General features: G+C 35.6%; 2 protein-coding genes and 1 pseudogene across 6 annotated transcripts; all 3 read left to right on the top strand.

Moving 5' to 3' along the window:
* The first annotated feature begins 2,412 nt into the window (after positions 1-2,412).
* Positions 2,413-12,191, top strand: LOC110423859 (putative LRR receptor-like serine/threonine-protein kinase RFK1). 4 transcript variants are annotated; one of them, XR_002445858.2, is made up of 25 exons: positions 2,413-2,713; positions 3,811-3,982; positions 4,373-4,444; positions 4,561-4,629; positions 4,721-4,792; positions 5,020-5,091; positions 5,239-5,310; positions 5,396-5,467; positions 5,577-5,648; positions 5,754-5,825; positions 5,917-5,988; positions 6,892-6,960; positions 7,327-7,392; positions 7,700-7,762; positions 7,850-7,897; positions 8,053-8,096; positions 8,725-9,104; positions 9,211-9,409; positions 9,592-9,732; positions 10,067-10,182; positions 10,267-10,477; positions 10,620-10,857; positions 10,969-11,119; positions 11,244-11,712; positions 12,087-12,191. XR_002445858.2 is itself a non-coding variant. In XM_021438262.1 (24 exons), exons 1-24 carry the CDS (start codon positions 2,620-2,622, stop codon positions 11,622-11,624), a joined length of 3,018 nt encoding a protein of 1,005 aa, XP_021293937.1. In that variant the 5' UTR covers positions 2,413-2,619; the 3' UTR covers positions 11,625-11,846. The 4 variants fall into 4 exon arrangements, 2 of the variants coding, with proteins under 2 accessions (XP_021293937.1, XP_021293938.1); XR_016351742.1 differs by having other exon boundaries at positions 12,129-12,143; XM_021438262.1 differs by lacking the exon at positions 12,087-12,191 and having other exon boundaries at positions 11,244-11,846.
* Positions 12,192-13,715: 1,524 nt separating this feature from the next.
* LOC110424357 (putative LRR receptor-like serine/threonine-protein kinase At1g07650 pseudogene) lies at positions 13,716-14,484 on the top strand (annotated as a pseudogene).
* A 3,342-nt stretch (positions 14,485-17,826) lies between these two features.
* Positions 17,827-26,783, top strand: LOC110423858 (putative leucine-rich repeat receptor-like serine/threonine-protein kinase At3g14840). Of its 2 annotated transcripts, XM_021438261.2 has the most exons (24): positions 17,829-18,143; positions 18,421-18,607; positions 19,027-19,098; positions 19,194-19,262; positions 19,350-19,421; positions 19,540-19,611; positions 19,738-19,809; positions 19,903-19,974; positions 20,068-20,139; positions 20,290-20,361; positions 20,448-20,519; positions 21,042-21,110; positions 21,578-21,643; positions 22,641-22,706; positions 22,810-22,845; positions 22,962-23,002; positions 23,191-23,567; positions 23,645-23,840; positions 24,220-24,366; positions 24,500-24,618; positions 24,735-24,945; positions 25,132-25,369; positions 25,889-26,039; positions 26,281-26,783. In XM_021438261.2, exons 1-24 carry the CDS (start codon positions 18,017-18,019, stop codon positions 26,626-26,628), a joined length of 3,024 nt encoding a protein of 1,007 aa, XP_021293936.1. In that variant the 5' UTR covers positions 17,829-18,016; the 3' UTR covers positions 26,629-26,783. The 2 variants fall into 2 exon arrangements, with proteins under 2 accessions (XP_089640967.1, XP_021293936.1); XM_089784841.1 differs by lacking the exons at positions 25,889-26,039; positions 26,281-26,783 and having other exon boundaries at positions 17,827-18,143; positions 25,132-25,373.
* Positions 26,784-27,668: the final 885 nt, after the last annotated feature.

Here is a 27,668-nt window from a genome sequence, read left to right on the forward strand (position 1 = left end):
GGTCGTAATATTAAACTTCTTTTATTATTACAAGCTTTCCGTACCTGACGGTTGGATGAACATTAAATTTTGGTATTGCTCCCAGGTTGAGAAAATCGGTGAATCCTACAGGTGAAGGGAAACAAGCGATCAGCAGCCTATTTGGAAGAACAAAAACAGAGTCAACTGAAGACAACGGCTTTCACTTTTTAGTCTCCATCGGGCAATTAATGATTTGTGGGTGCAAATTGAGATTCCCACTACCTCAAAGTGACTGGTGTTGATTAATTTCGACATCTAGCCAATGAGCCAAATCTTCCATGCCACTATCAAAAGCAAAATCCCTCAGGCTTATCTCCCCTGATTGAATTTGAATAAGAATTATGAATTAGATTTATATACTACTTAGTAAAATGTTTTATCTTTCTTGAAAAGAATAATTATAATAATAAAAAATTAGGCAAACACATTGCCAAAGGGTTTATGCTTTTTGCAAGAAGAATACGGTGGGCGTCAGCTAAGACAGCTTGCTCATAGCGTTTAACTAGTTGATACTTTCATATATGAATTTGTATATACTGTTAGATTTTATGTAACATGCTTAAACAGTATGCATGGTAGTAGATTCTCAGGCACCTGTCAATTTTTGGGCATTAAGCAGTGTTTTAATCAAATATTATATTTGGTTAAGTAAGAAAAAAACACATTCTTCCCCTATAAAGAGGGAAATAAACCTGATTTTGCTTCCCTCAACTTCTGAGATAATGTTTTTGAATGCTTCAATAATCATTTCATTAGTTGTTTGCCTTCAAATAACCATGCAATTTTCTCATAGGTAATAATCCTGCCTTAAAAAATTGATGAGACGAGCAAAGAACGTAGAAGAGACTGTTTCATGCCATGCTCTGGAAATTTGATAAGACATATACACCTTGCTTTGGACATGTTTGATTTGATCAACGAGTACATCGTAACTGGACCATGCAAACTGAGAAATCGCCTCAGAACCAAAAAGGGTGTTTGGTCTGGTCCTGTTTTGACTATAAAAAGAGTCCCTGTTTAGTCTTAGCATCGGAAAATCTTGTGACGTCTGGGCTTTTTGCTGAATGTGGGCTGCTGGAGTGAGATGGGTCCTCACTGATTAAGATATGGAATTATAAAAACCATCAAGGAAGTAAATTATAATCCATTTAAGTAGCTGGCATTCAAACTAAGATGTGATCAAACTTCAGGAACATGATAAAAGTTTGTAGTAAAAGCAACAAAAGGTGGTTGCGTGCTTCGACTCGTGACTGCGTTCTTAGCTTACATACAAATATTTTTGTTTAAGAGATGGAAAACGTGAAAATTGTTGGAAGGCAAAAAGATGATTAATTTGATTTACTTTGTTAGGTAAGAATTAAGACTAATCATCTGGTAATGACAATAGAAAAATGGGAATGTAAGTTTTCAGACATAAAAAAAGTGAAAAATGAAAAGAAAGCATAATAAAGTGGTTTAAATATAACCATTCGCCCATGTGCTTGGTAGGATGTTCATCGTGTTTTGCGACCAGGTCTTACACCAGCATTTTCTCTCTTGAACTTTTCCACCATTCTCTATTTGTCTACTAATCCTTTTGAAACTATTTGAGCTTTGTTATCATATCAAGCGAGTCACGTTCATGTCAAACATGTCTATCCTGTTTAATTTTTTAACAAAAAGATAATGACTCGTGACATTTAAGCAAAAGTTTCACGATTGAGTAAACTTTATCTTGTTGATTGAATGAAAAAATTGACTAGTTATTAAGAAAAATGAAAATTTTATTAGGGAATGGATTATCAACAAAGCACAATGGATCTGATGAAGCATTGTTATTTGACATTGACTCTTAGATTCTGATTAGTTAATGATATCCATTTGGTATACAAACAATCACCAAATTAAACATCCCACTGCCAACTGGAGATTTCTTTTATTTATTAAATAATTCTGTAAAACTTTACTCACCCTTTTGAAATTACGGTGTTTGAAAATTTGGCATTGGCCATTGTGACCAACGTGCCATCATTTACTGGCACGTGACGTGGTCAATTTACCATTTTTTGTTCATTTTCTGTCGGTGGAGGGTAATATAATATGGCTAAGTGGTGTTTTTCTTTTCACGAAATTTCTAAAAAAGAAATTCAAAAGTAAACTAAATCGCACAACTTAAATTAGTTCGAAGTCTTAAAAATGGAGGAAGAATTATCCAAAAGTCTAAATGCTGTGTAGCACATTGAAAACTGTACTGGATTTCAACGAGCCCCATCCAAGGTGGCGACTAACAGGTTACAAAAAATTTACTGTAGCAATAAAAATTGAATAATAATGGAAGTGACCGAAGGGGATAGTGACACTGTAACCAAGATTCCCGATATTTTTAGACAATTGTTTCATTCCTTTGTATAAACAACTAAAAACATAACTAAACACATTTTTTGAAGTCCTTGGTCGGAGGTATTTGGCTACATGCAAACAAAACTAGTAAAGTCTGCAACTGTCCTTGCCTTATTATAGCAACTTGGTCTAGCTAGACTTCAAAGCTGGATCGAGCTGAGCAGCTACCCATAGTTTCTTTGAAAGCTAAATCCTTCAAAGTTGTTTGCTACTTTCATCATGGTTACAAAGAAACTGTTTGTCTTCTTGATTATTGCCATGGGTTGCTTTAGGTTGCTGAGATTTGCTGCGTCAAAGGTGCCGCAAGAAGAAGGTGAGTCAGAGTGAAAGATTTTCATTTTCTTTTGGTTGTTTTATTTGGTTGATCAGATAATGTGGGAAAATGGGTGTTTTTTTTGTTGCTGGAAAAATGAAAGAAAGTGGAAAGAAATTGAAATTTTTAACAAGGTTTATCTTTTGTTAAATTTTGGTACTTCAAATTAAGGCTCATGACAAGAACTTATCTTTTTCTGGCTTTTCTGCTGATTTATCTAGTCAAATATTGCTGGTTTTCTCTAATTTTCTTAAGCTAACCAAACCAGAAATCTATGAGGATCTTGCTGCTGTATATTCTAGGATTTATTAACAAAATATCTGTTTATGGTGAAAGTGAATGGTATATATAATTGCTGAAATACTCTTCTTCCATGCTCAAATGATACTGAATTTCTGGTCCTGAGGAACAAAAGAAATCATATATAATGATGAAATAGATTTTTGGTTTTCACCACTCTGTGTGATCTTTGGCATGCTTGCTGAAAAAAATTGACCAAGTACTTGAGTAAGGAGCTTAATCCATTTAAACAGTTAATCCTTATATTTTCCAGTCCTTCCCGTATTGTTTGTAGGTTTACAAGATTCAAATGCTGATCCTAGTTTATATTATTAGTATTAGTCTTTTTTTTTTATCAAATATTATTGTCAGCCAAAACAAAATTTCAAAATTGGGTTGCAGTTCTTTCAAAAACAACGGGTAAACCAGAAAGGAATCTTTGAGATTTGAGATGAAGTGTATTTTTGGCATTTACTTCTATCTGGCAATGCATCTTCTTTGTTTGATAAATTCCAATCCTTCCGGCATTTGGATGCTTTATTCAATTTGTAGTTTAAATTGAATTTGCAAACATTTATTATGTTATTTCTTTCCAGACATGTTTAACAATTCTTAGACCTTGTCGCTGAAGCAAACTGCTGGTTTTAAGTTCTCTCTCTCTTTGAAGATTGCATGATCTACTCTTTTATTCCTTTTGTGCAATACTAGTAAGGGAGTTGAATTTATCAAGATGTTAAGAAATGAAGCTAGATCAGTTTTTGTCATTTTATTTTCATGCATTATGCTGTGATGCTTATGGAAATATGAATGTCTTCTAGTTGATGCTTTGCAAGAGATTACTGCTACGATGGGCTCAAGGTACTGGAAATTTAATGGTGATTCCTGTGAAGTTGAAATGGTTGGGGTAACACTGGAGCCACCAAAGAATTCTGAGCATGAGATCTCTTGTGAATGTGAGACGAACAGCAATGTTTGTTACGTCGTAAGGATGTATTATTCCTTCATCTTAGTACTGAATATTTTATGTTAAATTCTTTCATTTGATCAAGTGTGATTCTATTCTATAATTTTGGATCTGCATAGTAGTTTCTAATTAAGGTGAATCTGAGAGGGTTTGAACAACTTAACATTTGAGGGTATTATTGGCTGTTGTATCCTAAGTAGCTGCTATTTGCATAAATCCTGCTTTTGAGGCATGGTTTCCAAGTACATATGTGCATACCCCCTTAAATCATTGACCATGGCAAAGCCATTTGAGTAGCTATTTAACTCTTTCAGTAATTTATGAAATTTTATGATTTCCTTAGAGTGGCTACTAGTATCAATCTCTGTTATGTTGGTTGTTGTACATCCTGATATTTCATGTTCCATGTATGTCAGAGTGCTCAAGGGTTATAACCTTCCTGGAATGCTTCCTCCTCAACTGGTTAAGCTTCCTCACCTTCGAGAAATGTAAGATCCTTTGAAATAAGTAACTATGGTGTTTATATTTTACATCCTAATTGTTTGTGCAACACTCTAGAACCGTCATAGATAACTGCTCTAAGTAATCGTTCTTTGTATTGTAGTGATTTTGCTTACAACTACCTAAATGGCACCTTTCCAAGTGCATGGGCTTCAATGAAGTTGACTACGATGTAAGTCTTTTCAAATTCTTACATACATACATATATATATATATATATATATTTTCTTCTATCATAAATTAACCAGAAATTTTTCCTGCAGCTCTGTTCTTGTAAATCGCTTGTCAGGGGAAATTCCTAAGCACCTGGGAAATATTACCACTCTCACAAATCTGTATGTTCTGAAGTTTGATTAATTGTATTTAATTAGTTAAACTTTTGAGAGTTTTATGGTGATTGGAGTCCTTGAAATTGAATCAAGTTGCAAAACCAAACTAGCAAAGCCTGTTTTTTATTAGATGTATAGCTACCTAAAACCTATAGGTTCTTTCATAATCCTTTCTCATTCAATAGGAAATTCTTGAAAAAGTGTGTGATATCTTTTGATATCTTTTTAATCAGGTCCCTTGAAGCAAATCAATTCTCTGGTGCCGTACCGCCTGAACTTGGGAATTTAATCAACTTGAAAACATTGTAAGGAGAACCCAGTCTCTATATCTTCTTCTTCTTCGTTTAATATTTTCTAATTCTTTGGATTTCCTGTTACATATTTCACTTGCTTGTCAACTTTAAATCATGTGTATTCGTTTTATGTTTATTGCTTAAATATTGTAATTTCAGGATGCTCTCCTCCAATCAGTTAACTGGAAACTTGCCAGTGACATTTGCTTTGCTAAGAAATCTAACTGATTTGTAAGTTTATTCAAATTTCTCCTTATTTTAAGCCATATATCTAGATATGTTCATCAGAGCAACAGCATTTTGTTGTCTATTGCAGTAGGATAAATGATAACAATTTCAATGGTACCATACCGAGTTTCATACAAAAATGGGAACAACTCAGGAGACTGTAAGATCCTTATTTAACATAAAATTCAGATCTTATATATATATATATATATATATATATATGTATTCATTTTCTTACAATTAAACTTGTTTATTCTGAATAATTGCAGAGAAATGCATGCAAGTGGACTTGAGGGACCAATACCAACAAGCATATCACTTTTGAGTAATTTAGTTGAGCTGTGAGTATAATGCCTCCTTTATTTGTAGTCATTGACTTTATATCGCATAGCTAGTTTTTTGTTTTTCGTTGATGGCTCATGAATGCTGGACTTGTTTTTATGCAGGAGGATTAGTGATATAAATGGGCCAAATCAGGGTTTTCCTATGGTCAGAAACATGACAGGCATAGTAAGATTGTATGTTTAGTGCTCACATCCTCAAATATATTGTAGGTGCCATCTATATATGATCCATTTTGACTAAATGTGATCCGGTTATATATTTTAGGGTTTTGAGGAATTGTAACATTTTTGGAGAGATCCCTGCTTATGTTTGGGCAATGAAGAATCTGGAAATGTTGTAAGTAAAGCATGCGTAACGTTTAATGGTATCAAGTTTCCGCACCTTCCAATGTTTGCAATCACTTTCACAGGACACTCATACAAGGGGCCAAATTTTATTATTATTAGTATTGCAGTCATGAACGTAACTGTTCTTTGATTCAGCATGGATTTGTCCTCCATTCTCCTTTTAGGAAACTAAGATTATTGCCTCGATAACTTTCAATTAGCAACCACAGTTACATAGTTCACCACCATCTTGCTGCAGAGTGGACATTGGTCTAACTGTAGACTGCAGACGAATTTTTCATAATACAAAGGAAAGACTTTATATCTTGTGTAAGTCTTGTGCTGAAAAATCTTGATCTTTACGCTTTAAATAGAAATTGAACAAGGATCAGGCTTATAAGTAAAAATATATCAAAGGGTGCCAACATAGCACTTAGAAGACAAATTTGGGATGTCTTTACGAATGGTACATACCTGTTGCAGTCACAGGAGCATGTACTAGAATACACTTAAAACACAAAATACCGGGCACTTTTAGAATTAATAAACATGTCAAAACTACACTATGTGTTTCTTTCTTTTTTTGTATTAACTGTTGTCTAGTTTGCTTCTATTTTTGAATTGAGAATGATTGCTTAAGGCAAATATTTTGAAAGCAAAGTTTGTTATTTGCCCCCTGTTGCTTTCCTAGGAGATAATATTTACACAATAGGTCTCTATTATTTATTAGGTCAAATCTGCCTTATGAACCTTCTTCAATAGATATCTATCACCAAGTTATTGCCGGAAATGATCTCATATTATTTGGATTCAAAGAGTGAATTAATTATTATCTTTTAAAGACTCTTAGTTTACAAAATCATGTTTAAAACTTTGAGCACTGGCATAAAATTATCAAACTCTACTGCAACAGGGATGTCAGTTTCAACAAGTTAGTTGGGAAAATTCCAACCAGCATACAAGCAGATCGTCTAAGATTTGTGTAAGTACTAACTTCAAATTGTGGCTTCATTTAGTTTTCGTTTGGACTTGATCACAGAGAAACATTGTTTGTTTTTTTTTTTTTATGGGGAAACGTTGTTTAAGATGCTGAATGAGCAATTTGAACTTTTTAATTGTAAAAGCCAGAATATATGGCAATGAGCAAAAATAGAAGCTCACAGTCATAATTTTAGGAATGAGAGGAATTGAAACAGAGATTGAATTCTAAATTTGTTTTACAATCCAGCACCACTTAACAAACTGACATGGATATGTGAAATTAAAATTTTAAATTAGAGATTATTTGATTGCTTTCTTTTATTTTGATTAAGATGACATACTGACCATCTGATATGGTTTTTATAAGCTTTTTAAGTGGCAACATGCTAAGTGGAGATGTGCCAGACTCAATCTTGAAGCAAGGGAGTAGCATGTATGTTTCTGTCTGATAGTTCTTATCATATTTCCATTTCTCCCCTTTGTTTTGTCAACTTGCAATCCAACATTCAATCTATTTTCTCCTCATGTGGTTCATTCAAAGGCCAATATATGCACTCTGCCTGGTGTTTATATTTCTGAAAGAGCTTCACTGGTTTTTTAAGCCTAGATGCACTACTCATAACACTCAAGGGGGAAAAAGGAAGAGAAAAAGATCTCTCTAAATAATCAAATACTATTATTTAAGTTCATTCTCATCCTTATTTTGGAAGTTGATATTCATTCTCAATGCTTGGATGCAGTGATCTTTCGTACAATAACTTCACATGGCAAGGCCCTGAGAAACCTGTTTGTTGGGAGAACATGTTAGGCTACTTTTGTATTATTCTTTCCTTTATACCTTTTATCCTTGATTTGATATGGAGCTAATAATTATTTCATTTTGTCCTTAGGAATCTGAACCTAAATTTGTTTCGCAGCTCTTCATCAAGGAACAACTTGTAAGAGTTTTCTTTCCCTTTCTTTCTCTCATTTTTCTTTTTATTACTAATATTTTTGTTGTTGTTCTAGTGTTTGGTGGCTTGATATAGGAAGATCTTGTGTTTGCACTGTTCAACTTTGTGATAATAATTTTCTGTTATGATCTCTGTAACAGGAGGGGAGCTCTTCCATGCAAGAAGGATTTCACCTGTCGTCAGTGTAAGTATGTCTCCTTAGGAGTTGGAATATATGGACTGCTAATCATTAGATTTCTTTCAATTTTATTACTAGATTGGATTTACATACTTGCATTTTGGGCTTTTAACCTTTCTTTCATATGAAGTGACCCAGTACTACAATGATTAGTGTTATCTCTTAGCTTCTCTTATCTCCACTTCTCTCAATTCAAACATATAGCTACTTTTAGAAAAAAAAGATTAGTTAAACCCTACAACTCTCATTGATAAATAAATAATTGTTTTACGTATTTGTATGCATGAGTTGGCAAATCTGCATCCTTGCTATACTTTATGATACAACTTCTCAATAGTTTATCTGGAAACATTTCCGAACAAGAAAGTGCAAACTGTTGTTAGCTTGCCTGAAAGAGTCATACGTGAAGAACACAGGTAAAATGGTCTAATAAAAGATTGATTCGTACGTCCAAGTCTACATTTTTCAAAAAGTATTGGGTTTATGGAATAATATATTGCAATTGTGTTGATAGAACATTTAAGGAACAACATCATACTTTGTTAGAAATTGACTTTTTAAGTATGTCGCATTTCCTTAAATATATTATTGAGCTTATTTCTTTGTTTAATACCAAATCATTTCCTTGTCACAGATTCAAATTGTTTACATGTTAATTGTGGTGGAAAGGACACAAGGATCAACACAAATTTATTATATGAAGGAGATGGAGATGTTGAGGGGGGAGCAGCAAAATACTATATTAGAGATGATGGCTATTGGGGATTTAGTAGCACAGGAGACTTTATGGATGACAATGATTTTCAAAATACACGTTATACCGTATCAAAGCTGTCATTAAACATCTCAGAACTGTACACAACAGCCCGCAGAGCTCCAATATCACTCTCTTATTTCCATTATTGCTTAGAGAACGGAAATTACACAATAACTTTGGATTTTGCAGAGATACAGTTTACTACTGATGAAACATATAACAGCCTTGGCAGGCGCATATTTGACATTTATGTTCAGGTGATTAAACACACCTTTGAAAATACATACTTTTTGAAGTTGCAAATGAGGATACATTAATTTACATTTGTATTTTTTGCTCAAATTTAATTTACATTTGTAACAGGAAAAATTATTGTGGAAGGACTTCAATATTGAATCAGAGGCAAGGAGTGCTCAAAAGCCTTTAGTAAAACAAGTTCCTAATGTAAGTGTGACAAATAATTTCTTGGAGATTCGATTCTATTGGGCTGGCAAAGGAACAACGAGGATTCCTAAAAGGGGTGTCTATGGGCCACTTGTATCAGCTATTTCTGTAGTTTCAGGTATACTATCTGCATAATCTTTCCATGTACATTGAGCACATGCAGTTCTTTTTATTTTAAGGCTACCTTTCCCCCCAAAACAATACACACACACATTATAACAAAAATAGGTGAAAAGTGGAGAAAAATTCTCTTCTGATAGGCCTTTTTGGTTCAGCTAATGAATCTCGCTGTTTTGGCAGATTTTAAACAATGCTCAAATGGAAGAAACAAGGGAACTGCTAATATTATTGTTGGGGTTGTAATATCATGCCTTGTCCTCTTCGTAGTGGGAATTCTTTGGTGGAAATGCGGTTTGCTTGGAAAATATTGGAGGAAAGAAGGTCAGCCTATATTCTATCATTGCATTTATAGACATTCAACTGGCAGAATGTCTCTTGTATTTCCCAATTGTGCAGGGTTATGCCACCTTTTCTTGGTTTGTTATAAATAAATTAATTGCAGGAATAGCAGCAAAAGTTGTTAGGTCATTTTTCTGTTCAAGTTACTGTAGCTTTGCCCTCAATGGTGCAATTAAATTACCTGTCATGAATACAGTACAATCTAAATTATTAATGCTCTTGTTAGTCACCCTACTTAAAATTCAGGAAATCATTTATTTTTCTAATTTAAAGAATTATTAAAGAAGTAAATGCAATTTTGGCTCTTTGCAAACAGATACCAAAGGAGACATGCTGTCAGGGACTTTTTCTTTGAAACAGATTAAAGTTGCCACGGATGACTTCAATTCTGCTAACAAGATTGGAGAAGGTGGTTTTGGTCCTGTGTACAAGGTACTAAACGTTATGTGACTATCCTCATAGTATTAATTTCTATTTTAGTTAACATACGAGAATCTAATAAAGGTCAGGGTGCAGGGTCAGTTACCTGATGGTACCAAGATTGCAGTAAAGCAGCTCTCATCTAAATCACGGCAAGGAAATCGTGAATTTCTAAATGAGATTGGGATGATATCTTGTTTGCAACACCCAAATCTTGTCAAGCTTCATGGATTTTGTGTTGAAGGGGATCAATTGCTACTGGTATATGAGTACATGGAAAACAATAGCCTTGCCCTTGCTTTGTTTGGTGAGTGTTGTATCATGCACTCATGGTTTTTTTCCTTCTTACTTTGTAACTATTATAGATCAAGACATGATTAACTGATGTTCATGTTGCACATGGATAAGACTAAATCTGGTGAGACATACTTTCTTGGGATAATACGTAGGTCCAGAACACAATCAGCTAGAACTAGACTGGACTACAAGGCTTAAGATCTGTATTGGAATAGCTAGAGGTCTGGCTTTTCTGCATGAAGAATCAAGACTCAAGATTGTTCACAGAGACATCAAAGCTACTAATGTGCTTCTGGATAGTGACTTAAACCCTAAAATATCTGACTTTGGTTTAGCTAGGCTCGATGAAGAGGAGAAGACCCACATCACCACCCGAATTGCTGGAACCATGTGAGTTATTATACCTTTAATAAACAAGAAACGTCCACTTTTTTTTGTCTACTTAAGATACTTGCATGGAGATCATGCTTTGCATAACAACTCCCCAATCTTAATGTGCAGAGGATATATGGCACCAGAATATGCATTATGGGGCCACTTGACACACAAAGCAGATGTTTATAGTTTTGGAGTTGTGGTAATGGAAATCGTTACTGGGAAGAACAACAATAACTTCATGCCAAGTGAAAAGTTTGTTTGTCTTTTAGATTGGGTACTTGCCTACTGTCCTACTCTTGGCGGTCCACTTTCTTTGCAAGTTTTTCAAATTATAACTCTACATTATAATTCTACACTAAAATACGACAAGATATATCAATTATAACTCTACATTGCAGGCATGCCATCTCCAACAAACTGGAAACTTGACAGGGCTTCTTGATGAGAGGTTAAGGTCTGAAGTCAAGAAAGAAGAAGCAGAACTCGTGGTTAAAGTGGCTCTGTTGTGCACAAATGCATCTGCATCACTTAGACCTACTATGTCTGAGGTGGTAAGCATGCTTGAAGGGCGAATGACTGTTCCTGACTTGATACCAGAAACAGGCACCTACACTGAAGATTTAAGGTTTAAGGCCATGAGAGATCTCCGTCGACAGAAGGAAGATCAAAGTTCGAGTGGAAGCCAAACCCAAAATTCAACAACTGTTCATACCTCCTACTCTTCATCTACATCTTATAACTCCAATGAAATCAACCCAGATTCCAGATTTGGTTCATAGCAGCGAGCATTTCTTTCCAGTTGCATACTTCTGTCGTAGAGGCTAGAATACAAGTCTACAAAATCACTTGGGCTGTATCATCTAGCTGGTAAGAATTCAGCACTGCTTAGAAGTTGTAAATAGTCCGAAATTCTTTTGCCAGTTGAGACAGTTTTTTGTTCTATAGTACAAATTCAATTGATTTAATATAAATATCTGAATTCAGATGTACAAAGTTGATAATTTGATGCTTGATACTCTGCAGGTTTTGTGTCCTTGTTTTTCCATTTTTTCTTATAGAATATTAATTAAACATTTGGGTTGGCTGCCAATGGAAACCGGTCAAAAATGTTTTTATAGTCAGGAATTTTGAGAGTGTAAGGAGGTTTCAAAACGAGGGGAAAAAAATTATTAAAAATAAGGTTTTAAGTATGATGGTACGAATTTTTGGTGTATTAATTAGAGAATTTGGTTCGAATCTAGCAAGAGCACATCTTGCTGGTTTTGATCATTATTGCTGTTTAGGTTCTTTGGTGTTTGCTGGTTTTGATCATTATTGCTGTTGATGTGGCTTCAAAGGACCACATGCTGCTTTTCTTTGTTGTCGAGATGCTTCTCTGAAATTGTGGAGGTGATGCTCTGAAGTGCCGCTGGCTATAACTGTGGATATGAATTGTGTTTTACCTGATTCTGTATTTTTGTCATGGGGATGAGGTCTGATTTCTTCTGTTCTTGATGCTAACTGTACATACAGAACAAAGATGTGATATGAAGGGTAGGGGTGTGCTTTTTCTATTGCACTGAGCAAGGGCATCATTGTGTAAATTTTGTTGTAATGAATTGGGTATGCGATGAGGTATGGCGCCTGTGCCAAATGCTGGAAAAACCAGAGAATGACTGCTTAGTGTTTTGCTTGTTGGGGATAATTTTGAACATTGCTCTCCCTTGTCACCTAATGCAGAATACCCTTACGCTACAATTAAGGTTCGACTTAATAACTATCACTCTCCGTAAGAAGATTAACATTCGCGACTTGGATTCGCTTATACATTTAAAAAATGGATGAGCTGAATTGACCTGTCTAAACGTTGACTGATATGTCTAATATACTGGACGAAAACGGAGGCTCATCCTGGGCTCCATGCTATTATGTCTTTTATGGGTCATCATACGTCCCTCTGGCTCTGCACCTATTCTACAAGGCCAACTCTTGCATGGGAGAACCACCAGTATATTTAATACAACAAGACGTGGTTGGACTTATCGGGCGTACTTCTCTTTGGCTAATACTTAATTAAAAGCTTTAATCTCAGGCAGCTTCATGACTTTACGGACAAGCATGTATTATACTTAAAAAAAAATTTAAATCACAATTTCTTTGTTATGTTTTTGTGCTATTTTCCACAAGTGGACAATTCTTAAACTGTGGCCATGTGACCTTTCAATGGCGTTATTCAGCAAGGTTGTCTGCCAGAATCCTTTCACTCAAAAAGAATATAAAATAATGCCCCTACTTTAGGAAAATAATATATATATTATTCCTTAATATAAACTTTCACCTCCACCGTTCTCACCCAGTTTTGCTTTTTCCAATTTAAATCAAATTTAGAAAATAAAGAAGAAACATAAACAGCTAAAGCAGTAGCAGTGGTTGTAGGGTTTTTCCTACTCTACCAAAAACCAGAGTCGGGTCAGTAATTATAAAGCAAATTTACTAATGCAAAATATAGAGTCAGCTCCAAGTTTCCAACAGTAGATAACTTTATCAGTTGCCACCACCTTTTACCACGTGTCTCATTATGATTTGAAACTATGGTTTCTGCAATTGAGAGTAGCATCAGTATTTAAAGCACTGAAAATGAGTCCAAACTCCAAAACCTCCGATCTTTGGTTGAAATGGGATAAGTTAGGTGTCTAAGTTTGCATACCACAGTTAAAACTTGACATTTTCACAATACTTAACAAGACTAATTTGTTTATGTTCTTAATTTTCCCAAGAGCGAGGAAGTCCTGAATCATAAATTCATCAATTGCATAACTGCATATGCAGAGGTGAACCAATTGATATGCTTGAGAATGTTGTGCTTATAGCTCCTATTTTGCAGAGGATACATGGCACCAGAATATGCATTATGGGGCTATCTGACATACAAAGCAGATGTTTATAGTTTTGGCATTGTTGCATTAGAAATTGTTGCTGGAAAGAACAATACAAAATATAGACCAGAGGAGGATTTTGTATGCCTTCAGGATTGGGTAAGATAGAGTTGATGTTTTAGGTTCTAAATGTTATATCTTGGATTCTATTCTTGCGATTGGGATTTGATAGAGATATCCATGCATTCTCTTAAGTGATATGTGCTTTTGGTTTTCCTTTTTGCTGATAAGTGCTCTGTGCATTAAACTTCTGCAAATTCATTAATGCTTTCACTTGAAATTTACTTATATTAAGCATCTTAGCTCTTGTAATGGCATTGTTTTTCCTCCGTAATTTGACCCCCATCTATTTCAGGCTCTTGTTTTACAACAAAAGGGAAATTTAATGGAGTTGGTGGATCCAAGGTTGGGGTCGGAGTTCAACGAGGAAGAGGCAATTAGAATGATAAAAGTAGCTTTATTGTGCACTAATTCATCACCTGCACTTAGACCAATCATGTCTGAGGTGCTAAACATGCTTGAAGGTCGAGCCCTTGTTCCTGAATTAATCATGGACCCAAGTATCGTCGGTGATGAGTTGAGAATTGGAGCCCTGAGGGACCAATGCAACCGAATGCAGACTCGGAAGGACAATGAAACCAGCACGTTTAGACATTCATCAGATTCAACAGCATTGCTGGGCTCTTCTTTATCGTTTGTTCAAGATGCATCAAATCAATCTTGATTTCTTTGCAATGTAAAGACTGACTTAAAAAATCATAGAAATCAGAAATGTGGATTTGTGTTTACTTATTTCCATGATTGCGAGAAAGGGTTTGTTTGGAAATGATCATTTAAAATTGTACTTTGCATCTAGAAGCCCACATACCCCTAGAAACTCATGTTAGACTGCTGGATCTTAGCGGTGCTTATTATGCTCACTCTCAGGGCTACCACAACAATGTAAGAAAAGGCCAAAATTGCTTCCATACCTTCAAAACAAAAAGCTTAAAACTTTTGAATATCTACTGAAGATACTTGCATGAAGGGCATGCTTTGCATAAAACATCACAATCTTGTCTTAATGTCCAGAGAATATGCATTATGGGGCCACCAGACACACAAAACAAAGCAGATATTGGCAGTTGTAGCAATGAAAATCATTACTGGGAAGAGCAGCAATAACTTTTTGCCAAGAGAAAAGTTTGTTTGTCTTTTAGATAGGATACCACAGTCACCTCGACATATAATTAAAGAAAAGAGAAAGTCTTCGGGAGATTGAGAGCAAAACTCAATCAAATCAAAGAAAGTAAAAAGGAAAAGCTAGGAAAGCACATTAGAACAATCCGAAAAGTTATGATTTGAGGAGTTACGAGTGAGGCAAGCATGTCAGTCCTTTATAGGGTGAACTCCATTAACAGAAACACGCGATGTGGGTGCAGAGATTTTTGGTCTTACTTTCCTAATTTTGGCGGTCCACTTTCTGTACCAGTTTCGGATCTCTTCTATACCGAAATATATGATTCTGTATTGCAGGCATGCCATTATGCAACAAACCAGAAACTTGACAGCACTTCTTGATGAGAGGTTAGGGTCTGAAGTCAAAACAAAAGAAGTGGAACTCTTGTTTAAAGTAGCCTTGTTGTAGACAAATGCATCTTCATCTCATAATTAGGCCTACTTTGTTCATAGTAGTGAGCATTCCTTTCCAGTTGCATGTTACTTGGATGAATTATACTTGCTAAGAGACGTGGATCTTCAGGTCTGTCTTACAGGCCAGATCATATATAAATATATTTCAGTCTAGCTATAAGCTGTGGATGTGAACATAAATGATTTGGGCTGTCATCTCGCCAGTTGCCCGTGAGAATCCAGCAGCACTTAATTGATGTAACTAGGATTTAACTCCTGTCTCCGAGTGCAAGAATTACGTGACAATTTTGTATCAAAATCTAAATTATCAATTGATTTAATTTGAGTTCCTGAATTTAGATGTGCAAAGTTAGACACGTTTCAAAAAAAAAAAAGTACAAAGTTGACGTAATAAGCTGTAGTCTTGTGATTGCTGAACACGTAAACAAGGCAAACTCCCCAGATCCGACCTCCCTAAAAGGTTCAATGACTTGTCTCTTTCATTTTTGCGAGAACCTGACTTGTCTGAATTTGATGAATACGATCAGCTTGTCCTTCGGTCCCGCAATAAATGTTTTGAGTCAGTCGTTGTAATCTGGGCCCTTTCTGTCCTGGAAGATTTTTTTTTTCAATTACCCGACTTTTCTGTAGCTTAAAAAAAAATCTAACAGAATATACACTAAAGTGTTAATATTTAGCGCTACTGCTAGACCAAGATCCAGTTATAACCTCCAAATAATAATACCATATAAAGATGAGACGAGCAGCACCCTTTACTACATGATCTCATGTGCTCCATACCCCATGGAATCTTTATTCTTAAAATTAACTCAGATAAAACGGAGATAGCAAGAAAAGCTGAGCATCTAGATAGAAGAAAACCTGGGAAGAATTGCTTGCCTTCCAGCCATGTATATATCTTTGGCTTTATGTTACTTACAGTCTTGATGCTCATCCTCATGGGATCAAACAAAGTTGAAGCACAAGTGGAGCCACCTCCCTTGTCCAGATAATGATAGAACGTACATATATATATACATGCATGGTTCATGAACTTAATTAAATGCAGTGTTTGGATATCATGGTACTCATTAACTGATGTTTCAAGTGTAATTAATTAACTTAGAATCTCTTGCGTTATGGGGCTACCAGACATAAAAACCATGACGTTTACAGCTTTGGAATTGTTGTGGACCGAGCTCAACAAGGAAGAGGCAATTAGAATGATAAAAGTAGCTTCATTGTGCACTAATCCTTCAGCAGCACCTCGACCTATCATATCTGAGGTGGTAAACATGCTTGAAGGTCGAACCCTTGTTCCTGAACTGAGTATGGGTTCGAGTATCTTTGTGATGAGTCGAGGGTTTGGAGCCCTAATTAAGAGACCTACTTAACCAAATGCCATCTCATAAAGGCACGTTTACTTAGTCATCCGATTCAACAGCATTGCTTGGGTAACTCTTCCTCAACGTTTGTTCAAGATTATTAAGCGGTTTCTCATAGTTGTTTAAATGAAGAAATATATGGCAGCCGGTATCAGAATTCAGAGCTAAGGGAGGAATTTTCGTGTAGGCAAGGAAACTTCCTGAGCTAACCAATAGAAAAGTCCAGTCAAGTTGGGAGCCTGCCCTGGCTGACTAAAATGAATTCCCCTGCCTGTCCAGGCTGTCATCCAGTGGAAGAATATATAGACCAGCACCCTATATCCATGGGAAAGTCACGTGCATGGGAGAATTTGGAAAATCTAAAACTATCTTTGACTAGTATTTGGTATCTTAAAAAGCAAGAGACCTTATCAGCACTTTATAAGCAATTGATATCGATATGTATTAAAGTATAAAGAAGTTAAAAAGTTAATATAAATAACACACAACAAAAAAAGAAAGGAACATGAACAAAAATAAATAATAATCGGAACAAAAAGCAAATAAAAAAAGACCCATTAATATTTCCATAATTAACACGGTCTCTAATAAGAAAAAATGCCACAACTAACTCAAGTTAGATTTGCGTTCCATCCAGTCGGTGTAAAGACTATAAACGAACTTGCATTAAAGGAAGAAACAATACTCTGTCTTGACAATTCTTGGTGTGAATGTGTGGACAATGGAGCCGACTACAGATACTGATTGACACCAGTAGGCAGTAGTGTTCCTTCTTCAAGCAAAAATCCAAAAAACCAATACTGCCTTTTTTTTTTTCTCACCACTATGATCTCGTTGAAACTGGAAAGCTGAGATGGTGACGTTGAAAATAGAGTCGATTGGGGCCTGCCCAGAATGTGTCTTTAAGTATATATCAACCGACAGGGGAAGTAGATATGAAAGCAGTTGAAGAAGACCACACGAATTGATTGGACTTTGTCGGCTAGTCATCGATGGCATCCCAAAATTTGGATAGGATCATGGGATCTTTTTCCAAATAAAAGGAAAAAAGAAGACAAAGACACATAATCCCCACACTTCCACCAAAGAGGTTAATAGTGATTGTTTACAACTGGTTTTGCCAGTAATTTTCTACCCTCTTGTCTCAGTGTCGTAAAATAAGCTTACTTTAGATGCAGACAGAGAGACGGAGAGAAACTGACAAAAGAGATAGCGAGAAAAGCTCAACGGTGCAATTGAGCATATAGGAGAAAAACAAAAATGGGAAGCTTTGGTGGTGTTTCAATGACTGTTTTCCACCTTATGATTCTTACATGGGTTCTCATGTGCTTCAGAACAAACAATGTTGAAGCTCAAGTAGAGCCGCCTCTTCCTCCAGATTCTGAAAGTAAGTACTAAGTACAGCTTGCAATTTGATTAACTGAAATTCAACCCTCAGGCTCTTGATATTGAAAGTTAACGACATAATATTAAAAGTTTCAACTTTAAATTTTGTGCATGTCCAATAAATTATCTTTAACAACTTGTCCTTCTCCGACAAGAAGGAAAAGGGGTACGAAAATGTTTGAAATGAAGGTTCTCGGTTTTTTTCCTGCACAATTAAGGCATATAATTGCAGTGTGGCCTGTTTGCAGCAATGGGTTTTTATTTTTATTACTTTGCAGTGGAAGCTCTTCATGAGATCGCGGCAGAACTTGGAAAGAAAGATTGGAATTTCACTGAGAACCCTTGCAACAATAGGTCAAGCTGGTTTACACCACCGCCGCCGCCGAATGTGCCAGGGGTAACAAATAACAGTACCGTTACTTGCAATTGTTCCTTCCCCAATGGTGAATGTCATATAGATGGCATGTGAGTTCTCCTCTTTCCTCCTCACTTGTTAGAAGAAAATTCTTATTCCAATTTCCTTAAAACACACCCTTAAAATGCTACTTTGGTTTATAGACCTATGATTTGGCTGCATTTCTCACCTTAATTTTAGCAATGAAAAATGCATAAGTTCTGTGATTTTGGCTTTGTATAAAGAATGATTATCAGAATCATTTTCGGTCATAAGGTACATATCCAGTACACAAATTTTGATTATATTTTTCTACATGGAAGGTCACTTTGTTGCTGTCATTTGACCAATAAGATGCGACTTAAGTCTCAAAATGTCCACAAGATTTTTCTTCTAATTGAATTCTGTGAAATCGAAACATTGTAATATTTGGAAATGATCAATTAAAATTGGACATGAATCTAAAATTCTTCATATCCTTTTGGAGCAGCTATCTTAGAGGGCAGGATCTTAATGGTGTTCTTCCACACTCATTGTCCAAGCTATCATACCTTAAAACAATGTAAGTAAAGGTTACAATGGTTTATTTACAATTAGAAAAGCAGAAACAGTATCATTACCTTTTATCCATGTTAACATCTTTTCTCTTGCTTCTAGTGATCTTAATCGGAACTATATTAATGGAACAATACCCCATGAATGGGCTACTATGGAGTTGGAACTTATGTAAGCTACTAGTGCAATTTATGTTTATCACGGTTACAAAGTGACTCTTACCTTCATATTAAACTGATAGGAATGAATCTGTTTCAGATCTATTTCTATGAACCGCTTATCAGGGCCAATTCCAACCTTTTTGGGAAACATTACCACCCTTGTATATCTGTATGCCTTTTCAATCAATCTCTCTTGCTTATCTTTTTTGTTTCTATTCTTCTTCTTTTTTTTTTTTTCCCTTTTCTGTATAACATTATAAGGTTTCTAATTAGTATTGTGTTTTCAGGAGCCTCGAGAACAACCGGTTTTCTGGAAGTATTCCTCATGAGCTGGGGAAATTGGTTAACCTGGAAAATCTGTTAGGCTTCCTTTTTCCCTATTATGTATTCATACATGATTATCGTCTCTTTCTAAACAAATAGAATAATCAAGCAACACTTGACTCACTTGAAGTTGACTTGATTTTCCTCTTTGGCGAATGCAGCATTCTTAGTGCTAACTTTCTCACTGGAGAGTTTCCCTTAGCACTTTCTAATCTGTCCAAACTAACAGAACTGTAAGTGTTTTAAGAGAATTATCTGTAATTATACCATTAAAAATATAATGCTTGCTTTGATAAGAAATCTTGCTTTTATGTGGGTTCATGCAGTAGGATTAGCAGTAACAACTTCACTGGAAAGATTCCTGACATTTTTCGAAGTTGGAAGCAACTTGAGAAATTGTAAGTGTCTTTCTTTGCCCATCACATCTCCGAAGTCTTTGTAATGCAGTTTTTGGGCGAAATCTTCATTACTTTGAACTTTTCTGCTGACAGAGAGATTCAAGCTGGTGGCTTTGAAGGGCCAATCCCTCCCAGCTTAGCTGTCTTGAATAATTTAAAGGAACTGTGAGTTTTGGCTTGTAATAATTTGTAAAGTAGTCTGTAGCCATTAATCTATACAACCTCATTCTGTCCTCTCCAAATTTAGACATTCAAATGACTTCACTGGGAGCCTTTTCTCTTTTAACAAATGTTTATGATGCAAATTTTATTCAGAAGGATCAGTGACTTACATGGAGAGGGTTCAAAGTTTCCAAACTTACAAAACATGACAAACATGAACAGATTGTAAGTCATTCCCAAGCTGGCAAAATTCTTCAAGGTCGTACTAGTCCCTACTTGCAATGATCATACTCACATGACTCTTATTGTAGGATGTTACGGAGCTGCAATATATCTGGATCGATCCCAAAATACATATGGGAATATTCACAACTGCAGATTTTGTAATTCTTCTCGTGTTTCATCTCAACTTTTAAGTGCTTGGAGGCTAGGTGTATTTTTTATTATATTGTTAAAAAATAATGGTTAGCTTTGCATGCCAACTATTGAGTGTTCCAGGGCTTGGCCTGATTTTGGATAAAAGGTTTTTGGAAATATTTAGCATAGTTTTTCTTCCTTTCTTTCCTTTTTTTTTTTTGTTATCAGTTATGCATCTTGATAATTTGTCATTGTCCTATTTCAAAGGAATTTTGCACTTTAAAATGATTCCCAGTTGGACTGCCCTGTAATATGTACAGAAACATTTAATTTGGGTTAATGGAATATTAGGATTATTCCTTAATCTACTATAATTATTAATTAGCAGCTTGAGAACTCTAACCTCTAATGTACTAATAATTTCCTGACAGCTCTCTTTCTTAATGCACTAATATATGTCTTAACGGATTTCACATTTCAATTAAACCATCAGTTGCAGATTGTTGTATTTTTCATTATAAAATGCCTGACTTTTCTATTTCTTGCAGAGATCTCAGCTTCAACAGATTGGAAGGGAAAGTTGCAGATTCTAACAGCCTTGTGTCTACACAATACATGTAAGCACGTTGAACTCTTGTGTATTTGTGTGCAATCTAGAATCCTCCATCTCTGAATCCATGAGAAGGACAATTTTGTATATATAATCTTGAAGTTGATAGTTGACACACAATCATATGACTATTTATGTGAAACAATTAGTTGTTAGTAAACAAGTGTTCATCTTAAAATTTAAACCTTTTGATTCTTATGATAACATAGAACATAATAATTTTTTATTTATTTATCTGAGTGGTGTACTTAATGGAAAAATATGATTGCCACAATAGAACCAGCCTGCTGATATTAGCACATCTGCAAGTCAAATTTTAGAAACAGAAAACAGGAAAGGAAAATTTCACATAAGCAGTGGCAAAATTTTAGCGCTTGATTAAATTAATTCACTTCTTCACTTTAAAACATAAACTTTCAAGATATTTCCAATAAAATTGCTTATTTGTGGTTTTATATGTTGCTTGCTGAATAGGTACCTGACAAGTAATTTGCTAACGGGGCCCATTCCAGAATGGGTGAACACAAGAGATGGCCGCTAGTATGTCTACCATCCCTTTTTCCATCTTTTGGCAATTTTTTGACATCAAATCATTATCAGTTCATTTTCTGTATTTCATTAAGTAATCTTGAAAGAAATTTCTTACTTATAACATGATTTTCACATGCTAACAAATATAGGATTGCAATATTTTCTCAAAATTACTTTATCTCTCCTGCAATGCTCAATTACATAGCATGAAGCCATCTGGTCAATTCATCCAATATCTTTGGTGAAATCTGGATTCATTTTCATGTTTCCAGAATTTTGCCAAACTAATTTTCATGTAATCTAGCTGGAATCATTTGCTCTCAATTTTGCTTTCTAAAGGTCCATTTATGTTGCATAACATCGGCAAAGTATGTGTGAGATATGACAAACTGATCGTTTGAAAAGCAGGCTCAACAGTAACTGAAATAGAGATGTTTGTTTAGTCATGGTATAACCACCATGTAGTTCTATAAGAAGGGTGACAAGAAAGATTTAATCTTGTAGATTTATGTTATGAGTTTATGTTGTTCTGATACAACTTATTATATCCCTTTCTGGTCCAATGGCTAGAGTTAATAACAATAGAATCCTTCCCTAGCCAAAAACCCTCCCACCCTTGGTAATAGTTGGATTTGGTCTTTGGTTGTTTACTAATCCACAAAACCATCTGAACCCTCTAGCCCTGGGTGAAGTCAGGGATTTGGTCTTAGGTGATTTTACTCGCTATACTCAGTATTTCTCTTCAAGGAGTGTGTACATGATCTAAACTGCCAAATTTGTAGCCATTCAAGGGTAAAAATCCAGGAAAAATGGCCTGATGCAGTTTGCACATTCACTAGAAGACGTCAAAAATACATTTGTGGCCATCTCCCTTAGACAAACAATTTTCCTGTGAAATCTTGTTTAAGTTATAGTGGTTATACTGTTATATTAATTAAAATGTCCCTAGATACGCCTTTAAAATTTCAAGTTCTAATTAGTCACAACTTATTATTCTTCTTTACAGTCAGATAGATCTATCTTACAATAATTTCTCCAAAAGCTCTGAGCAGGCTTCTTGTCGTGAAAATCTGTAAGAAAAACTCTCTCCAAATTTGGCTTTCTTGTGTTGTGTTTACTTTTCTACCATTGTAGATGTCTCAAGATATTAAAGTGATTGGTTTTCTGTTTATCAGAAACTTGTTCAAAAGCTCTTCGGAAGGGAAAAACTTGTGAGTTTGTAACTTACTGAATGTTCAAAAACCTTTTTATTGTTATTTTTATGCTTTCCCCTTTGGATCACTGTTAAAAAAGGCTGACGCTTCTTTGTCATGCTATTCTAATCCAGAGGACTTGAGAACTGCCTGAAGAACTTTCCTTGTTCAAAAGGTAATTCTTTCTTGAGTTAAAATACAAATATAGACTCTGAAAATTTTCTCTAGTTGAGGTGATACCATATTTGAGATCAATGTACAGATCAAATATGGCATTGATTTTCGTACATGTCTTTTTGCTTTATTCTCTTTCATGTTTTGTTTAATCAATATAATTACCATTACTGTTACCACTATTTCTAGATTGGTATTCAGTACATATAAATTGTGGTGGAGGAGCAACAACCATTGGAGACATCAATTATGAAGGGGATGAAGATGCAGGTGGTCCAGCAAAATATTTTCCAATCGAAGAGACTTGGGAAACTAGTAGCACTGGGCTTTTCTGGGATACCTCCGTATCGGCAAAGGACTATATAGCACAAAATGTTTCCATACTGAGAACAAACAACTCGAATTTATACACAACAGCACGCCTCTCTCCTCTTTCTCTCACTTATTATGTTCGTTGCTTAGCAAATGGAAATTATACAGTCACACTTCACTTTGCGGAGATAGTTATCAGACAAAATAGTTCGTTTCGGAGTCTTGGAAGACGGATATTTGATGTTTATGTTCAGGTAGCCAATCAGGCTATATGTGTAGTGTGCATTTTGCATGTTACCCAAAATGGTTTGATTAAATTGATTTGTTGCAGGAGAAACGTGAATTGTGGGATTTCAATATTGAAAATGAGGCCAAAGGTGTTGATAAGGAAGTTATAAGGAGAATTAAAACGGTTGTTAGGGACAAAACTTTGGCAATACGCTTTCACTGGGCTGGGAAGGGTACAACTGGTATTCCGAAAAGGGGAACATATGGCCCACTGATTTCAGCTATCTCAGTAGACTCTGGTAAGTTCTGTTTGTATGTACGGTCTCCTACTTCATGTGTTCCGAGTAATTAGTATCCTTGCTCCATCTCCTAGTTAAATTTGAATCTTAATTGTTGTCTAAGTTGTTTAGTGCATGAGGTGGATTGACTTGCAAAGGATGTAAAGCACATAGGATCATGGTTCTTGGAAATTAAGGTTAACAGAACGTTAAAATAGACTGTGCAAGCAACAAAAGATCCAATTTAGTTTTCTGCTTTAACCATTCTGTAATGTCCTAATTACTAAGTACCTCAAATATTGGATCAGTCTAGCATTATGTGTATGCATATGCAGTGTTACTTCAGGAGATGTAGTTTAAGAAAGACTTTTTTTACCAGTTTTATCCTCACTCTTGCTAGATTTTAAGCCGCCAGTTGCAAACGATTGGAAGAGGAAGATGAAGTTTGTGGTTGCAGCTGCAGTTTCTGTTCCATGCCTCCTTCTAGTAATACTAGGCATTCTGTGGTGGAAAGGCTGTTTTGATGACAAGGTCTCAAGGGAACAAGGTACTCTAAATAACTTGAAGATATAATTTTTTTCCTTCAATTAATTTGTCTTAGATGACCTATCCGCACAGTGGCGTGCTATGCATGCTTATTGACAATGTAATTTGACTTTTGGCCCCCTTCTTTTCCCAAGTCCTGAGGGGATTAGACCTGCAGACCGGCTTTTTTACCTTCAGACAAATGAAAGCTGCTACTAACAATTTTGACGCTGCAAATAAACTTGGAGAGGGTGGTTTTGGATCTGTCTATAAGGTACCTGCTCTGTAATTTCTCTTTGACCATCTTTGTTTTGTCCTTTCTGGTCGCAGATGCTTAGGAGTTGTTCTTACAATGTTGATATTAAATTTTATTATATACTATCACTGTAGGGGGTACTACTAGATGGAGCTATAATTGCAGTAAAACAGCTTTCTTCAAAATCAAGGCAAGGAGACCGTGAATTTCTGAATGAACTGTCCATGATTGCTGGATTACAACACCCAAATCTTGTCAAGTTGTATGGATGTTGCATTGAGGGAAATCAGTTATTGTTGGTGTATGAATACTTGGAAAATAATAGCCTTTCCCGTGCTTTATTTGGTAAGCTTCATATGCCCTTTAACTTATTTACTGCACAACGGAAGCAACCATCTCCCTGTAACAGCCTCCACTACCCCCTAGGTGGTGTTGATTTCATAACAACCATGGGAACCAAAAGTTCTAAACATTGTATGTTGACAACTATATGATGTGTTTCATTAAATGGGCCAATGTGTGTCAATACAGGTCCCAAGGAAAGCCGGTTGAAATTGGACTGGCCTACTAGGCAGAAAATTTGTCTTGGCATAGCAAAAGGTCTCGCTTTCCTGCATGAGGAATCAAATTTAAAAATTGTTCATAGAGACATCAAAACTACCAATGTGCTACTTGATAGGGATCTCAATGCTAAAATCTCTGACTTTGGTTTGGCAAAGTTTGATGAGGAGGAAAACACCCATATTAGCACTAGAGTCGCTGGAACCATGTGAGCTACCTTTTTCCCTGCTGTTTTTCACAGTTTCTCTCAAAGAATCTGCTAATCATCATTTCATTTCTTTCAGTCATGTATATTTCAGTTGAATCTGATAATCTCTACTTTCTTTTCTCTTTTCTTTTTTCTTTTTCCAATTCAATTACAAGTTTAAGAAATAGTTTGCTTAAGTGTCTGAAGGTTGTTTATGTAATTATAATAAAGGATAATAAATGAGCTTTAATCTTCTTGTCAAGAAATTGGCGAAATTGTTCTCTTGTTTTCCTAACTAATGCACACATCTTAAATATTCTGTAGAGCAGAGAATAAACCTATGATTTCTTTCTTGACAATCTACCTAATTAAAATTTGACAATTAATGGTATATACCAAAGCTAATTTTCTTTTCTTATTTTCCCCAAGAGCAAGTGAGTCCAGCATCATAGATATATTAATTACTTAACTGTATATGAAAAGGTGAGAAAAGTTGATATACCTGGAAGTGCCATGCATCTTATAGCTCCTGTCTTGCAGAGGATACATGGCACCAGAATATGCATTATGGGGCTACCTGACCTATAAAGCAGATGTTTATAGTTTCGGGATTGTTGCATTAGAAACTGTTGCTGGAAAGAAAAACACAAGATATGGAACGGAGGAAGATTTTGTATGCCTCCAAGATTGGGTAAGATAGAAGTTATGTTTTTAGTTCAAAATGGATTCTGTTCTTGAGTTGAGATAAACTCAACTGCTCCATGCATTTTGGTTATTTATTGTTTTCCCTTTTCATTGATAGTGCTCTCAGTGTTAAACTTCTAACTTCTTTTTTGTTTTAACTATTCTTTCACTTTACATTTATTACATTATTGCATCTTAGTTCTTATGTGCTTTTCTGTCTCTTTTTCCTCTTCTCCATCTATATTTAGGCACTTGTTTTACAACAAAAGGGAAATTTGATGGAGTTGGTAGATCCAACGTTGGGGAGCGAGTTCAACAAGGAAGAGGCAGTTAGAATGATAAAAGTAGCTCTATTGTGCACTAATTCGTCACCGGCACTTAGGCCTAACATGTCTGAGGTGGTAAAAATGCTTAAAGGTCGAACCCATGTTCCTGAATTAATCATGGATCCCAGTATCTTTGGTGATGAGTTGAGGCTGGGAGCTCTAAGAGACCAATTCAACCGGATGCAGCCTCGGAAGGGAGGCGAAAGTAGTACCTTCACTCACTCATCAGATTCCGGGGTATTGCCTGGCTCTTCCTCAATGTCGTTCTAGCTAGGATCTATCAAATCGATATCAATTCTCAGTAGTGTAACATAAAAGATAGTATTTGTAAATTATATTTGGCTTCAAAAATCAAAGAAATCTGAGGTTTGTGTTACATAAGGGTTGTAGATTGGGAGGAATGGTTAATGTTGAAAGTCATGAAGTTGCGTTTCTTATTTATTTGCATTCGAGATCAGTGCATCCATTCTCATGAAAACATTGAAAACAGTCATATTTACAGAACCTGAGCAATTTCTTGGGTTACACTTGATAAAATTCACGTTCATAAAACAAAAACAGTAAACAATAAATATGGATAAGGTAGGACCAACTCAATTATTCTAACAATGGCCTAATTTCCAAAGAGGATGGTACAATCTATAGCTTAAATATATAGAACCACACTGAACCAACCCTTTGTCTCTCGAGTTTCAGCAGTTTGATTTGTCTGGTTTCTCTTAAGCCAAGAAGCACGTACTGGCTGTATCCTTGCCATAAACACTCCATGTGAATGGGCCAACTTAAGGAAGTTGCCAAGATGATGCATATGCGTGTGGCAAAGTCAAAAACTTTTGATGGAACTAATATTTTTACTTTAAAAAGGACTTTGAAATGGAAAATCGAGATTCAAGATAATTAAACAAATCTATAAATTACTTCTTTATTGATTTGTTGACTTCTCATTCTACTTTTATTCTGTACAAACAATTGACTATGACTAGGATATTGTGATAGGATCACATTTGACAATATTATATGAGGTTACATGGACTTTGCATGGAAACTCAAGTCTTGAAGCTGAGATTATGTACCCTGTTGAAAAATAGAGGATGTAAGAGTGCAGAGTTAATCCTGTTGCTATGTATATACGTTGCAGAGCTGATCCTTGCAAGATCCTAAATCGAGAAGGAAGGTATCAGAAGCCATTAAACCAGGGAGTCCTGGTTATTTGATCCGGAGCGGCAAGGGACTGATGGAGTTCCCTTTGGAGAAACGTAAATGGAGTCCTAAAGTCAAGGTGAGGTTAGCTGGACTGCTGGACATTGGAG

This window comes from Theobroma umbraticum, unplaced genomic scaffold (genome assembly GCF_002168275.2).
Source record: "Theobroma umbraticum cultivar Fairchild unplaced genomic scaffold, ASM216827v3 scaffold_204.0, whole genome shotgun sequence".
In the NCBI taxonomy this organism is placed as follows: Eukaryota; Viridiplantae; Streptophyta; class Magnoliopsida; order Malvales; family Malvaceae; genus Theobroma; species Theobroma umbraticum.

What these genes read in the sequence shown, in the direction of transcription:
- LOC110423859 (XM_021438262.1), top strand. Translation starts at nt 2,620, where the DNA reads ATGGTTACAAAGAAACTGTTTGTCTTCTTGATTATTGCCATGGGTTGC. An exon ending in CTTCCTCACCTTCGAGAAAT is followed by an intron (nt 4,445 to 4,560) that starts GTAAGATCCTTT and finishes TTTGTATTGTAG; the next exon opens with TGATTTTGCTTACAACTACC. An exon ending in GTTTTGGTCCTGTGTACAAG is followed by an intron (nt 10,183 to 10,266) that starts GTACTAAACGTT and finishes GTCAGGGTGCAG; the next exon opens with GGTCAGTTACCTGATGGTAC.
- LOC110423858 (XM_021438261.2), top strand. Translation starts at nt 18,017, where the DNA reads ATGGGAAGCTTTGGTGGTGTTTCAATGACTGTTTTCCACCTTATGATT. An exon ending in GCTTCTTGTCGTGAAAATCT is followed by an intron (nt 22,707 to 22,809) that starts GTAAGAAAAACT and finishes TCTGTTTATCAG; the next exon opens with AAACTTGTTCAAAAGCTCTT. An exon ending in GAACTTTCCTTGTTCAAAAG is followed by an intron (nt 23,003 to 23,190) that starts GTAATTCTTTCT and finishes CACTATTTCTAG; the next exon opens with ATTGGTATTCAGTACATATA.